This window comes from Copadichromis virginalis, linkage group LG3 (assembly GCF_057382275.1).
Source record: "Copadichromis virginalis isolate Kocher_CV1m ecotype Utaka linkage group LG3, C_Virginalis_male_GT1.1, whole genome shotgun sequence".
Taxonomy (NCBI): Eukaryota; Metazoa; Chordata; class Actinopteri; order Cichliformes; family Cichlidae; genus Copadichromis; species Copadichromis virginalis.
In genome coordinates this window covers 20,863,300-20,877,234 of record NC_140620.1, presented here as the reverse complement: position 1 = coordinate 20,877,234, position 13,935 = coordinate 20,863,300, and the positions used below count along the sequence as shown (strand labels likewise).

Sequence of the window (13,935 nt, the reverse complement as noted above, 5' to 3'; positions counted from 1 at the left end):
GTGGCCTAAAAATGAAAAAATGTTCCCGCAGTGTTGTATTTGTACCAACAGATGATAACCCAGTAAAAATGAGTCGGCCCATGAGCTTCCTGGAAAGCACAACACATGACAGCTGTAATATTTGGATGACAAGTTTGAGTGATAAATACAAATGCAGACCTGAGACCCCAGAATATGAGGAAATGTCGCTGGCTGATTTTGCTGCCCTGTGCCGGTTGGTGAGTGGTCCAAATGAAGGAAAAGATGTGCTTCCTCTTCTAAACCAGCTTGGATTTGTACAAAGGCGAAAGAATGATAAACCAGCTATAATCAGGTATTACCACTGTTCACAGGAAAAAGATCCTGAGCAATATTATGGTCGACTGTTGAGACTTTACCTTCCACACAGATCAGAGCAGGAACTGAAACCACAATGTTTCCAAACCTATCAGTCCTTCTACAACTCGGGTTTTGTGCGACTTCCATGTTCAGACCACAGTGAGTCTGTGAAACGGATTGTGAAAAGAAATAAAGACAAGTATGAGAAGAACTCTGAGGATATTGAGAGTGCACTGGAAGAGTTTGAACAAAATAGGGATGTTGTGATCGATGAATGGTGTAATCTTGCTCCTGAATCTGAAGTTGTGAGGCTGCAATGTGATGAGAATCTTCCTGAGAGACATTCTGATGATGAGAACGAACAGGAGAATGTTCCCGACTACAGTCGTCAGTCTGATGCTGTAACAGAGATCAGAGCCATCAGAGAACAACCTGGCAGTAGATCCAGCCGTGGTACGTGTAATGTATCAGAATCTGAACCAGAAGCAGGCCTGCGTGTTCTATACTATAAGAGACTGGTGTATTCAGCGAGTTTGTGGTTTGAACCCAGATCCATTTTTCTTCTATATCAACGGTGGTGCAGGAACTGGAAAGTCACATCTGATTAAATGTATTCACTCTGAAGCATCAAAGATCCTGAGCAGACTGCCTGCTAATGCAGAAGAAGCTGACATATCAAATCCAACTGTTTTACTGACTTCATTTACCGGTACAGCAGCTTTTTCTATCAATGGCTCTACATTACATTCTCTACTGAAACTACCCAGGAGTCTGAAACCACCCATTCAAGGACTTGGTAACCAACTGGATGAAGTCAGATCTGAGCTGATGAATGCAGAAATTATTGTTATTGATGAGATTTCAATGGTTTCAAAACCCCTTTTTGCCTATGTGGATGCAAGACTGAAACAAATCAAAGGCACTCAGAGACCTTTTGGTGGAATGTCAGTTTTAGCTGTTGGAGATTTTTACCAGCTGCCACCAGTGCGACAGTCTAAACCTCTCTGCGTTTACGATCCAGAACAGATTGACCTATGGCAGGAACATTTTCAGATGATCACTCTAACCGAGATCATGCGTCAGAAAGATGATGTGGCCTTTGCAGAGATGCTGAACAGGATTAGAGTGAAAGAAAAGACGGATGAGCTTTCTCAGTGCGACAGAGATTTGTTGTCACAGGCTGTGACTGCACCAGAAGAATGTCCAACTGAGGTCTTACACATTTATGCCACCAACAAGAATGTGGAATCCCATAACACAGATACCCTGAAGAAGCTTCATTCAAACATCATAATCATCACTGCAGACGATTTCCAGAAGGATAAACGTACAGGCAGAATGGAACGAAGAGACAAACCATTTACAGGTGGGAGAAATGATTTACCTGACACTCTGAATGTTGCTGAAGGAGCTCGAGTCATGCTGACCAGAAACTTGGACACACTAAACGGTTTAGTCAACGGTGCTTTTGGTATACTGGTAAAGGTGGTGAGATCTGAAAATGATGGACACATAATCAAACTGGGGCTCAGAATGGACAACCGGCAGCCTATGAGACACAACCGCAGTGCTAATGCAGCATCTGATGATCTGGTTTACATTGAGAGAGCAGAGGAGAGTCTGAAGTTTAAAGGAGCGGTACGCAGACAGTTTCCTGTAAAGCTAGCATTTGCCTGCACAATTCACAAAACTCAGGGTCTTACAACACAGACAGCTGTAGTTTCAATGAAGAACATTTTTGAACCAGGTATGGCTTATGTTGCTCTCAGCAGGGTGACGTCTCTCAGTGGACTCTATTTGCAGGACTTGGATGAGAAAAAGATTTACTCCAATCCCGAGGTAACTGCAGCACTCCAAACCATGAGACAAGCCAGCGTTGAGGAAATGATGCCTCTTCTTCAGGTCAGAGAAACAGCCAGCAGACTTGACACTCTTACACTGATCCATCACAATACGGAGGGTTTGCCATCTCACATCAGTGACATCAAGAGTCATCATGAAATGTGTTTAGCAGATGTTTTGTGTCTCACAGAGTCTCACCTCCAAGGCTCCTTTGTTGCAGACAGTCTTCATTTGGATGGCTACACCATGTTCAAACGCAACAGACATGTGTCCTACACAAACTTTCCTCACATGGCCAGCAGAAGTGGTGGTGGAGTTGTTGTGTATTTGAGGAATCATTTTCAGGTTCAGGTAAAACAGTATCTGCATAATGTCACTGATCTTGAGTTTTTAGTGTTGAAGGTTCAGGCTCCATTCCCTGCACTCATTGCTGTTGTGTACAGACCCCCTGACTACAGTTTGACACCATTCATGCAAAACCTGGTAAGTCTTTTAGATTCCCTTGAAATAATGGACTGTCACCCAATCATTGTGTGTGGAGATTTTAATGAGAACCACTTGCAGAGTGGAAGAAAACAGATTCTGGAGCAGTTTCAGTCGAGAGGGTATTCACAGCTGATCACTTCTGCCACTACAGACAAGAACACCCTGCTTGACCTCATTTTTATTTCTCAGCCAGATCAATGTCTCCATTCCGGTGTTCTGAGATCATACTACAGTTACCACAACCCTGTGTTTTGTGTCCTGTCCTCGAGCCAATCATGAAGTCGTCTGGTGAGTTTTGAAACAATTACAGATCATGTTTGTTACAGAGTTTACTGATTGTAGAGTATGAAAAATATTTTTCATTGGAAAAAATTGTCCCTACTCTGTCTGTAAGAAGACCCTTTCTTATTGCAATGTTATTAATCATGTCACCAAATCATGGCTGTACTTCATGCAGAGCCGGGAGATCTGCTTTCTGTTATCATGCACCTCAGATCTGAAATATACTGCATTAAACGGACATAATTTATTTTTTATTCTCATGTTTTAAATGACTAAATCTACTTATACATTTTTTCAGGGATGTTAATTGTCATCTCCTTTTTTGATACTTTTTTTACTCTGACGTATGTATCTCAACAAACGAGATCTTCCCCTCCAAGATGCTTTCAAATATGAAATAGTAAATAAATAAATCACAGATAAATGCAGGTATTTATTATGGGTCACATGAATAAATACAGACAATTATATTTTCTTGATTATAGTAAATTTTGTAGAATCAAATGTTTTTTGGATGAATGAGGTTTTGCTTATCATGTTTTACAGGTAAAAAATGTTAAAAGTTTTAAACTATCTTTAGGCTACCAGAGATGTCTATAATTATACATTATGTAGAGAAAAACATTTTCACAGCTTACAGAATTTGTATAAAAACTGATTTAGAAGTACATGGAAAGTTTCTGCATCAATTTTCTGACTTGAACTTTATCCGGGTGGGTTTGGGTTTGGGTGGATAAAGGCCAAGTCAGAATTCTCTGAGCAGCTGGAAAAAGCTGCTAATAAACAAAGACATCAGAAAGCGGGGGCTTTAGGTGTAGCCCCCGCTTTCTGACGCACTAATTAGATTTAGTAACTGACACCCCATACCAGCATTATATAGACACTTGGGGGCTGAGATGGGTGGGTGGGGAGGGGGGGTGGGTGGTGTTAAAAGCACTTTATGTTTTGTAGATGTATTTTTTTCAGACAGGGCACACACAGTCCTGTTTCCTTTGTGGGAAAACCTTCAAACTTCACCATCCTCAGCTGAAACAACAACATCTTAACACCATCTTCATGAACTGCTGAGCCAAACCTGATCCATCAGTGCTGGACTGCACAGATAACTACATGCCACACAGAGACTGCTGTTTTATGAACTGCCATACCAGTATGTCTTCAATGGAGAAGATGACACACCCATCACCTGACCTCCTGCCTGATCTGGAGACCATCATGATGCTGCCACACTACACACCTCTGAGACCATGAATGATGACTCCTACTGAGGAAACTGTATTTCCTGTCAGAGATGCTCAGTGATCCTCAGAGCAGAGAGAGGTATGATTCTTTATCTTTGATAAAAAATGTCAGTGTTTTTAATTCAATTAATTAATTAAAATCCTGTTTAGTGCATAAATAATTCCACACTTAAATGATTATACTTGTTGACACTTTTTGAGTTTTAATTCACATTATGGATTACAAATCTATGCTTTTTCTACTCTGTCTCTCTGTGCAGGTATTGCTGTCTTCTGAGTTCTTCAGTGTCCCAACTGAGACATTCAAACCTCATTGCAGAGCTCATGTCTTTCCTCACCATCATGTGAGTGTGAGATTGCTCTGGATTCTGGTTATGTGGCCTGCAGCACCTATAAGGTATTTCAACATTGTTCATTGCATAACTTATTTGTAGTTTTTAGGCCTTAACACAAATAAAATGTTCCTTTTTCTGTATTTTTTAGAACAAGCTCATCCAGTGTGCCTGCATTCCAGCTTCTTAGACTCTACTCAAGTGGACAGAGTATCAGTGTTTGGCCACTCTTACAGACACCGACTTCTGTCAACTCACTGCTACTGATCAGGCACCTGACTCCAGGAAGACAGAGGGCTGCAAGCCTGTCATCGTTTCCAGTGTGGCTTTGTATTCTTGGGGTAGCATCAGATTTTTCCCACAAATATTCAAAGGTAACACTTATTTTAAGCGTAGTTATTAAGTCAAAAGTCTTCCCTTGTGTTAATTTTATTTTTTTTATTTGTTTTTGTTTTCTTTTAGATTTATGTGCAGTGATCGGATGTGGTGGAGCTTTGTTAACTGTGTGGAAAACATCTGTTTGTGATGATATTTACAATGAGGCTTTAAGGTGACAGTTTCCATGTAATTTCAATCCTTTTACTAAGCAAAAACATGTTTGCAATTAACATATTTTTTTTCAGTTTTGTCTTTTGGATTTATGGTTAACATTCCTCTGTGACAGCAAATACTAAACTGGTCCAAGTAACCAGCATATCATTGGTCAAAGGCAAAAAGGACCACATGTCACGCTAGCAATGAATTATTGACTGTGTTTGTGTCACCAGATTTAACAAACAATATCAGACATATGAAACTGAACTCTGGATTAATGTGCAGATTTTTTTTGTGTTTTTTTTATTGTTGAATAATTATTTTGTAGAACAAACCCAATCTATTTACCCAAACAATGTAACTTGTTTGGGTAAATAGTGGATTAATATATCTAAGTCTATAAGTATAGCAAGCTGAATTCATACAGACACACAGCTCTAAATCCTGGATTGTAGGATGTACAAAAATGATCATGTGATTATTATGGACATTTAAATAACTATATCTATTGAACCATTACATGTATTCTTTTTAGAAATTACACAATCTCAAAATGTGAAAAAAGAAAGTGTTTAAGAGAAAAAATAATGTGTGTTTGTATGAATCCTGCCTTAGTATGGGGTGTCAGTAACTACATTAGTATAGAGTAGGTCTAACAGTGGTTTTCCACATCTGCTCTAATACAGCGGTCCCCAAACTTTTTTGCGCCATGGACCGGTTTATGCCCGACAATATTTTCATGGACCGGCCTTTAAGGTGTCGCGGATAAATATAACAAAATAAAACTAGTACCGGTACCGAAAAAAAGAAAATTTATTCATAACACACGTCAAAAGACCCAGGAAAACCGAGTTAACGATAAAAACGATAACAAAATAACGCTGAAAACCGATAAAAACCCTGAAAACGATACATTTCACACCTGAGCCTCATCTCTCGCGGCCCGGTACCAAACGACTCACGGACCGGTACCGGTCCGAGGCCCGGGGGTTGGGGACCGCTGCTGTAATATATATAGATAATGGGTCAGACATATAAAGTCATTTTGAAAAGTTCATAAAGGTCATTTATATGTGTTCCTCTTTATCATTTTATATCAGGTCAAACAGCTGACTTGAGTTTTGATCAGAGTAGAACCATAACATTCATGCTAATGGTTCTACTGTTTACAGTTACTTTATGATGGATTTCACCCTGGTCACAGCACTATGTGAAAAGCTGTTAGAGGTAAAGTTAAGCCAATTAATACCTCATCATAAGTCACTCTCTAACGCAAAGCAGTGATTATTTTTCACTGTAATTTATTCCACAACGATGTTCTTTATTTGATCCTTGTTTCTTTAAATATGCAAATCGATTGTTCAGCTGTGTGACTCTCCACACCTCAAATATATCACAATGTGGACTTCATTTTGACAGTATTTTGTAGATTGGTACCATATTTATCATCAAATCAGGAAACTGTAAACTAATTGAAAAAATTAAGCTTATGAAAATTTTAATGTGGCATAGGAACATGTTGTTTATCCTTGCCAAATGGTATTTACACAAAACTCCAGCAAATCAGAGGATATATTTTTGTCTCTCACTTGCTATATATGTGTATATTTTTGCAGTTAATAGCCTATCATGTGTCTGCGCATCTTAGGGCCATAAACATAAACATGGCAAACAAGGATATGTTCACAATTCCAACAGATGCTTCAATTGTTTGTATAGATTTTAGATCAATTTGATTTGCATTTTCTATTAATATTTTTCTGTTTGTCCCAAATGGTATTTTTATTTCTTTATGCCATTATTGTAATCATTGGAAACAACTGAGTAAATATTTTGTATCATATGTTTCTAAAAATATTTGAATGTTCTACTTTTCTACTACTGGTTTTCTACTTTCTAAACTTTCTGCCACTTTTTGGCATTTCAATAACATTATTTTTGGGTGTTTTAATCTCTGACCGCAGCATCTTGTGCATTTATTACCTAAATGTTGTTTGTGTGGGTCTTGCCTTTGTTATGTTTTTTTGCCATTTTTAGATTTCACCAGCTGTGCAAACTCGCAATTTTACCTTGGTTTTGTTCCACATTAGTTTATCTGCCGGCACGTTTTCTTCCTTTTCTAATGTTTTTGGTAATTTTTCACAGTTAAACAAGTAACTTTGAGGTTACTTCAGCATTTTCAGCTGTTATCTGTTGACAGTTTTGCCTAATTATTACATTTCTGCAAATTTCTAGCAGTTCTGATAAGTTGTAATATTTCTGCCAAGTTTTTAATTTTCTACTAAATTATATTATTCCTGCTAGGTTACACTACTTTTGTTTGTTATGTTATGTTAAGTTATGTTATTCTAAATTATTGCATTTCTGCTAAGTTATTACATTTTTCTTAACTTGATATTGTTCTGCAAAGTTATTAAAATTTCAGCAACTTTTTAAACACTGACTTTGATTTCTTCAGCTTCTTCAGCTATTTTCAACTATTTTCAGCAGACAGCTTCAGCTTTACAGTTTCCTCTAAGTGATTGCAGTTCTGCTAAGTTATTACATTTTAGCAAAGTTCTTTTGCTTCTGCAAAGTTTTTACAATTTCTGCAACTTTTCAGCTTTTTCAGCTACTTTTTGCAGACAGCTTCAGCTTTAAGCATCCACACTGCATTTTCGCAGGAAATGCAAATTTTTCTAGTTATTATTATTATTATTGTGTGGATGCTTTAAGCATCCACACTATTGAGTTCCTGTTTCTCTTTATTCTTTATACTTTATTATTATTATTCCAGTTGCTTCCGTACACTTTTTGGCACTTAACTACTTCCACAATTTTTATGCTATTTTCACCGTTCAAATTTTAAACTATTCTGCTATTTTTGCTCTTTCTTGCTATGATTTTTGCTATTTTTTGCTATTATACTTTTTAAAATATTCCACTTTTTTCCTTTAATTTGTCCCATTGAAATGAATGGAAAACTTCCAAAATTCTGCTAAATTTTGCTTGTTTTTGAAACCTAACTACTTCCTCATACTTTCGCCTAGAACAACCATTCAAATTTTAAAATGTTCACAAATTATTGGGCTATTCAGGTATGATTCAGCTATTTCAAATCTTTTACCGTTTTACTTTTATGCCTCTTAAAGTTTTGAGTTGCACAATTGTGATTTTTCACAAAATACATGCGTTGTTATGGTTGCTATGCTCTTGGCTTCCAGTGTGTCACTGAAGCTTTTGCAGTCTTCTCTTCATGTCCGAACAACTGTTTGCTACTTGCTCAATTTTCACTCAACCTCCACAAATTATACATCAAAACGTAGGTATTTTTGCTGGCTTTCAGGAAATGTCACTATCATTGTTGTGGGATTTATAGAATTTTCGCAAATCTCCTCAGACCAACACAATGTCAGAAAACTCTCCATATAAAGTGAATGGAGAGCTTGTTCAAAATCACCGCTGGATTTCTGTAATGAGAGGCATATTCGAATCGTCATATCTCCTTAACGAAGCAAAGTTAAGACATGAGGCTTATCCCCGAATATCTTCAGACACCCCTGACGCTCACAATTCAAGAATTTCTTTCTCACCTATTACCGTTCTGAAATGAGTTGGACTTGTTTGAGGGTAGGAAATTCGTCCTTCGCTCAGATTTCTTCAGATTTCAAACTGTGGAAATGAACCACTTTTTTCTCTCGTCATAACTTTTTGTTGGATTTCCACAGAGACCTGAAAATTTCCATGATTGTTCACCAAAGCCTGCTGTCTCTTACGGTGAAAGAATGATATCGATACTCCAAATAGATTTCAAGTCACAAAGCGTTGTTTGAGGGCAAGTCAAGGCAGTTTTTGCTTCGCTCTACTCAGTTATGGTGCATTAGAAGTCAAATATCTTTAATAATTCATATTTTAATGATAAATTGTAAACACTGGAAGATTCCCCCATCTCTTCTGAACAAAACGGTGTAAGAATGACCGCTCTAGCCCCTACGGTTTGGAAATTATGGTCATTTGTTTGAGGGGAGTCCTCACTATGAGAAATAGGCTGCAATAATCCTGTGCCTCTCTGTGCTGCGTGTGTACAAAGAGGCACATGTTTTGGCGGGAAAAAGTACACAGGCTCTCTGATTGGTGGATTCAAATTCAGCAGCTCCCAGGCTGACCTAGAAACTTACTTCTCTCTCCCTGTGCATTTTTTTGCTGATTTTTTCATTTAACAAGTATATTTGAGGGACCCTCAGCATGTTCAGCATTTTTTCAGCTGTCCATTTTGCTTTTCCAATTTTTCTATTTAACTTATTACTATTGTGCTAAATAATACTGTTTCTGCTATTTCATAAGATTTGTGCCTAATATAGTATTTCTGCTAAATTACAGTATTTCTGCTTTTTATACTATTTGTGCTAAAACATAGTATTTCTACTAAATGTAGTATTTATGCTTAATCATACTATTTCTGCTTTTTATGGGATTTGTGCCTAATATAGTATTTCTGCTTTTTATAGGATTTTTGCTCAAACATAGTATTTCTACTAAATGTAGTGTTTATGCTTAATCATCCTATTTCTGCTTTTTATAGGATTTGTGCTTAATATAGTATTTCTGCTAAATTATAGTATTTCTGCTTTTTATAGGATTTGTGCTAAAACATAGTATTTCTACTAAATGTAGTATTTATGCTTAATCATAGTATTTCTATATATTTCTGCCAGGTCCCCAGGCAGCCAATCCTCTGTGAGGACTTAGACATTCAAATTTTCAAATCAGGGCCTGCACGGTTTCCCAGCCAATCATATATGTGTCCTGAGGCATTCAAATTTGCATATTGGGGCCTTCATGGCTTCTAAGCCAGCCAATCATATCTGAGGGCTGAGGAATTCAAATCCACAAATCAGGGCCTGCACGGCTTTCCAGCCAGCCAATCATATATGTGGCCTCAGGCATTCAAATTTGCATATTGGGGAATTCGTGGCTTCTAAGTCAACAAGTCATCCATGTCATATATCTCTAAAAATTCATATTTTAATGATAAATTGTCAACACTTGAAGATTCCCCAATCACTTCTGAACAAAACGGTGTAAGAATGACCGTTCTAGCCCCTACGGTTAGGAAATTATGGTCATTTGTTTGAGGGGAGTCCTCACTATGAGAAATAGGCTGCAATAATCCTGTGTCTCTCTGTGCTGCGTGTGTAAACAGAAGCACCCGTTTTGGCGGGAAAAAGTACACAGGCTCTCTGATGGGTGGATTCAAATTCAGCAGCTCCCAGGCTGACCTTGAAACTTACTTCTCTCTCCCTGTGCATTTTTTTGCTGATTTTTTCATTTAACAAGTATATTTGAGGGACCCTCAGCATGTTCAGCATTTTTTCAGCTGTCCATTTTGCTTTTCCAATTTTTCTGTTTAACTTATTACTATTGTGCTAAATCATACTGTTTCTGCTATTTCATAAGATTTGTGCTTAATATAGTATTTCTGCTTTTAATAGGATTTGTGCTTAATATAGTATTTCTGCTTTTTATAGGATTTGTGCTTAATATAGTATTTCTGCTTTTTATAGAATTTGTGCTTAATATAGTATTTCTGCTTTTTATAGGATTTGTGCTTAATATAGTATTTCTGCTAAATTATAGGATTTCTGCTTTTTATAGTATTTGTGCTAAAACATAGTATTTCTACTAAATGTAGTATTTATGCTTAATCATAGTATTTCTATATATTTCTGCCAGGTCCCCAGGCAGCCAATCCTCTGTGAGGACTTAGACATTCAAATTTTCAAATCAGGGCCTGCACGGTTTCCCAGCCAATCATATATGTGTCCTGAGGCATTCAAATTTGCATATTGGGGCCTTCATGGCTTCTAAGCCAGCCAATCATATCTGAGGGCTGAGGAATTCAAATCCACAAATCAGGGCCTGCACAGCTTCCCAGGCAGCCAATCATATATGTGGCCTCAGGCATTCAAATTTGCATATTGGGGGAATTCGTGGCTTCTAAGTCAACAAGTTATCCATGTCGTATATCTCTAAAAATTCACATTTTAATGATAAATTGTTAACACTGGAAGACTCCCCCATCTCTTCTGAACAAAACGGTGTAAGAATGACCGCTCTAGCCCCTACGGTTAGGAAATTATGGTCATTTGTTTGAGGGGAGTCCTCACTATGAGAAATAGGCTGCAATAATCCTGTGTCTCTCTGTGCTGCGTGTGTAAACAGAAGCACCCGTTTTGGCGGGAAAAAGTACACAGGTGTGTGACAGGGAGAGAGAGAGAGAGAGAGAGAGAGAGAGAGAGAGCCTTTTAATGGGATGATCTCATTGTAAGATTCAAATTCAATATATTTAGACTGGGTGACTGAATTTGATCTTGTGTGTGTGTCTCTCTGTGCATGTGTGTTTCCTTATGTGTAGATATTTGTGATTGTGTGGCTGTTATAGATTTTTTTGCTGATTTTTTTCATTTAACAAGTATAGTTGAGGGACCTTCAGCACGTTCAGCATTTTTTCAGCTGTCCATTTTGCTTTTCCAATTTTTCTGTTTAAGTTATTACTATTGTGCTAAATCATACTATTTCTGCTATTTCATAAGATTTCTGCTTAATATACTATTTCTGCTTTTTATAGGATTTATGCTTAATCATACTATTTCTATATATTTCTGCCAGGTCCCCAGGCAGCCAATCCTCTGTGAGGACTCAGACATTCAAGTATACAGATCACAGCCTGCACGGCTTCCCAGCCAGCCAATCATATCTGAGGTCTCCCGTTTCCTCTCTCGTCATATCTCAGCGACAGATGTACAGAGAGCAATGAAAATCGCAGTCAAAGTACGCCAAAGTCCGCTGATTCAGCCAGTAGAAGAATTATGCTTCTAGTCCACCTAGTTTTTGAGTTACACACTGTTTTGTAACTCCAAAAATGGCATTTTTCGCCTCTCACCGCGATCTAATTCTGACTCCTCATCAGCCTGTTTTTCAAAACGCCTGCTCTCTTTCCCAGTGGCGCAGTTGGTAATGACACGGGTCTGCAAGCCAAAGATCGTGGGTTCGATTCCACCTTGGTCAACATGTTTTTTTTCCCTACAAATTAATACACTGTCACAGACCAGTAATTCATATTCATCATTTATTACAATTCTGCAAACTTTTATGATTTTACCAGCTTTTCTAATATAGACCTCACATTCTTGTTAACACTCCATGGCACAAATACTCTTCCCTTTACGCTCTGTGTATGTGTGTGTGTGTGTGTGTATCAATATTTCTCCCATTTTAAAGTATTACTCCTCCATAATTGTATTTCTGTTAATTCAAAGTACTTTTATTACATCTTAGTACTTCTGCTCAATCATAGTATTTCTGCTAAATGATAGTATTTCTGCTACTTTGTGGTACTTGTGCTAAACACAGTATTTCTGCTAAATCATACTATTTCTACTATATTATATTTTTCTTTCTAAATATAGCATTTCTGCTATATAATAGTATTTCTCCTATGTTATAATATTTGTGCTAAACCAGAGTATTTGTGCTGAAACATAGTATTTCTGCCAAATGATAGTATTTCTGTCAAATTATAGTATTTGTGCTAAAAAATAGTATTAATTTAAAATTACAATATTCATAGTTCATCACAGTGTCTCTGGTAAATCACAGTATTTGTGCTATGTTGTACTATTTTTCTAAATCATAGTGTTTCTGTAATGTTTAAGTATTTTTGGCTAAATATATTCTTTCTGTTATCTTATACTATTTCTCCTAAATTCTTGTATTTTTGAGAAGTTATGTTTCTGGCAAGTTACAATATTTCTGCTAAGTTCTGCTATGCTATTGTATTTCTGCCAAGTATTATGTTTCCTCTAAGATATTGCAGTTCTGCTAAATTATTACATTTTAGCAATGTTCCTTTGCTTCTGCAAAGTTTTTACAATTTCTGCAACTTTTCAGCTTTTTCAGCTACTTTTTGCATACAGCTTCAGCTTTAAGCATCCACACTGCATTTTCGCAGGAAATGCAAATTTTTCTAGTTATTATTCTTTTTCCGCCTGAAATTTTGGACCTTAACTCGCCCCACAGTTTTGAGACAAGGTTCACATATGATATATCATTGTGTGCGGCTGGAGCTGGAATGAGTTGCTATGACTTTTGGTGTTTATTACTTCTATAGTTTTTTAAATATGAATATTTTAATGCAAGGTTTTTCCCATTGAAATGAATGGAGAACAAGAAAACTTCATTTGTGGTGTGCTGGCTCACTCTAGTGGTATGTCGGGAGTAATGCGAGGCGGCCGCTGTGTCCCTGTGGACGCTTTTATTTTGTATAACTACCGGAAGTAGTTCCTGTGTACTGACGCTAGCTGGGTAGCTAGCTAGCCGGCTGGCCAAACTAGCTAGCCGGCTAGCAGCAACATCGTGAGAAATCTGTTGCTAATATGGGATGTTTTGACAAAACGAGCATATATTTGACGTTTACACACCTACATTCTCACCTGAAAACCGGTCGATCGGCGGCCGCCTCACATGTTTCTTTCCCCACATATGAGGGGAAAGAGACACATACCGGTGGCTAGCTAGCTCCGCGTTAGCCACCACCAAACAACTCAGTTAGTTTTTCCTCATCGACCAGCATCATCGGCCCATATAAACGAAAAATAAGTCCAGTGTGAAACAGTCGCTTGGCGAGCGATCGGGTGGTTTAGCGAGTGTCAGCCTCTTAAGTTTAAGACAAGCCCGGCTGCTTTTTAAGCGACGCGGCGCTAGCGGCTTCGCTCAAAAGCACCCAGGCTTGGCTTTCAGTGAGGCGTCTCTAACTCCTTTCACCCCCGATCGCTCCGCAAACAGTCTTTGTCTTAGCTGGACTTATTTTTCGTTTATATGGGCCGATGATGCTGGTCGATGTGGAAAAAATAACTGAGTTG

The 13,935-nt window shown here is 37.8% G+C and overlaps 2 protein-coding genes and 1 long non-coding RNA gene across 4 annotated transcripts in view; 2 read left to right on the top strand and 1 right to left on the bottom strand.

Annotated features, from left to right (window-relative positions):
• LOC146713347 (uncharacterized) overlaps nucleotides 1-13,935 on the bottom strand; it is a 44,843-nt gene that overhangs the window by 18,576 nt on the left and 12,332 nt on the right. The gene's annotated exons all lie outside the window — the stretch shown is intronic.
• Nucleotides 776-3,001, top strand: LOC146713349 (ATP-dependent DNA helicase PIF1-like). Its single transcript, XM_085447245.1, has 2 exons — nucleotides 776-2,220; nucleotides 2,381-3,001. The coding sequence occupies exons 1-2, from the start codon at nucleotides 781-783 to the stop codon at nucleotides 2,489-2,491; spliced, it is 1,551 nt and encodes a 516-aa protein (XP_085303371.1). The 5' UTR covers nucleotides 776-780; the 3' UTR covers nucleotides 2,492-3,001.
• Nucleotides 3,792-7,478, top strand: LOC146713348 (uncharacterized). The gene is made up of 3 exons (XR_014917819.1): nucleotides 3,792-4,248; nucleotides 4,430-4,566; nucleotides 4,653-7,478. It is a non-coding gene; the product is annotated as an uncharacterized LOC146713348 (long non-coding RNA).

Excerpts from the sequence above, each read along its gene's own strand:
- LOC146713349 (XM_085447245.1), top strand. The coding sequence starts at position 781 with ATGTATCAGAATCTGAACCAGAAGCAGGCCTGCGTGTTCTATACTATA. Across the intron at positions 2,221-2,380 it reads AAATGATGCCTCTTCTTCAG|ACAGTCTTCATTTGGATGGC; the intron begins GTCAGAGAAACA and ends CCTTTGTTGCAG.